This window comes from Pterocles gutturalis, unplaced genomic scaffold (genome assembly GCF_000699245.1).
Source record: "Pterocles gutturalis isolate BGI_N339 unplaced genomic scaffold, ASM69924v1 scaffold17637, whole genome shotgun sequence".
Classification (NCBI taxonomy): Eukaryota; Metazoa; Chordata; class Aves; order Pterocliformes; family Pteroclidae; genus Pterocles; species Pterocles gutturalis.
In genome coordinates, this window is record NW_010115755.1 from 12,646 (window position 1) to 13,748 (window position 1,103).

At 61.8% G+C, this 1,103-nt stretch overlaps 1 protein-coding gene across 1 annotated transcript in view; it reads left to right on the top strand.

Annotated features, from left to right (window-relative positions):
- GMEB2 (glucocorticoid modulatory element binding protein 2) overlaps window positions 1–72 on the top strand; it is a gene marked incomplete at its 5' end in the record, with an annotated part of 12,546 nt that extends 12,474 nt beyond the window's left edge. Inside the window, 1 exon segment of the mRNA XM_010075301.1 lies at window positions 4–72. Within this exon segment, the coding sequence (XP_010073603.1) occupies window positions 4–72 (69 nt within the window).
- Between the last annotated feature and the right edge of the window lie 1,031 nt (window positions 73–1,103).

Consider the following 1,103-nt stretch of genomic DNA (forward strand, 5'->3'; position numbering starts at 1 on the left):
GCCGGGGACGAGCACGGTGCCACCGCCACTATCGAGGTGACCGCAATGGGCGACGAGGCGGAGCAGAAGTGAAAGGGGGACTTGCCTGGAGGGCCGCTGGCCGTGCCGCTCTGGGTGGAACTGCCTTTTCTCCGGCTGCGCTGCGGGACGAGGAGCGGTGGAACGAGGGGCGCGGGTTAATGAGACTCAGAGCAGCTCATGGTGGTAACGAGGAGGCTCAGGTCAGAGGGAAGGACGGGGAGGAAAGATGCCCGGAGAAAGGAAAGGCAAAAATGCTCTGCCCTGTTTGGAGGAGGAAAAAAAAAAAAAAAAGCTTAATTTTTTTTATAAAGCTTTCCTCCCCCATTCTGTTGGAATAGTTATTCCGTTCTAGCTCCCAGCCCTGCCTCGTCTGCAGGCGTAGCTGGAGCAGTGGTGGGCAGAGGAGCAGCAGGAGCAGGGTGAAGGCGGCAGCGAAAGGAAACGCAGGCGAAGCGCCGATCCGGCTGCTGTGGGTCTGGTGTGGGCTGGTGGGAGGTGGCAGGGAGCTGGTGGCTCCCCATCCCTGGGGAGGGCAAGGGGACGCCGAGAGCGGGTTGTCCATGCGATGCGTGCGGTCATCGACACTGGGAAGAGGCTCCTCGTGGCGGCGCAGGCGGGAGCCCTGGGAGGGCGGCTGCTGCGTGTGATGCTGGTTTGGGTGGAAGCCAGCGGAAGCTCTGGTGGCAGGGGGCACGGTGGGCTGCCCACGTCTGCTGGGGGAGGAGGAGGGAGAGAAACCCAGAGGGCTGGGAAGAGCTGTGATTTCTGAGGATTTAGGGTCTCGTTCTAGTTTTCTCAAAAAAAAAAAAAAAATTTGGGAGTTTTTCCAGCAAAGCCCTTTGGTTGTGGAGGTCTCTGCCGCAGGATACACGGCTCAGTGTGCAGAGAGAGGAGCCGAGCGGCAGCGCCCCGAGGAGCTCACACTTACTGTGACCCCGGTGCAGGATCCGGCCGGTCCCTGGTCCCCAGCATCTCGCCGGGCGCTGCTGTTCCCTCCCCACCGGGTTTGGGCAGCCGTTCGGTACCGGGGTGGTCGACCCCCCAGTACTCCTTCGACCATCACCCGGCTGCGGGTCCTGCCT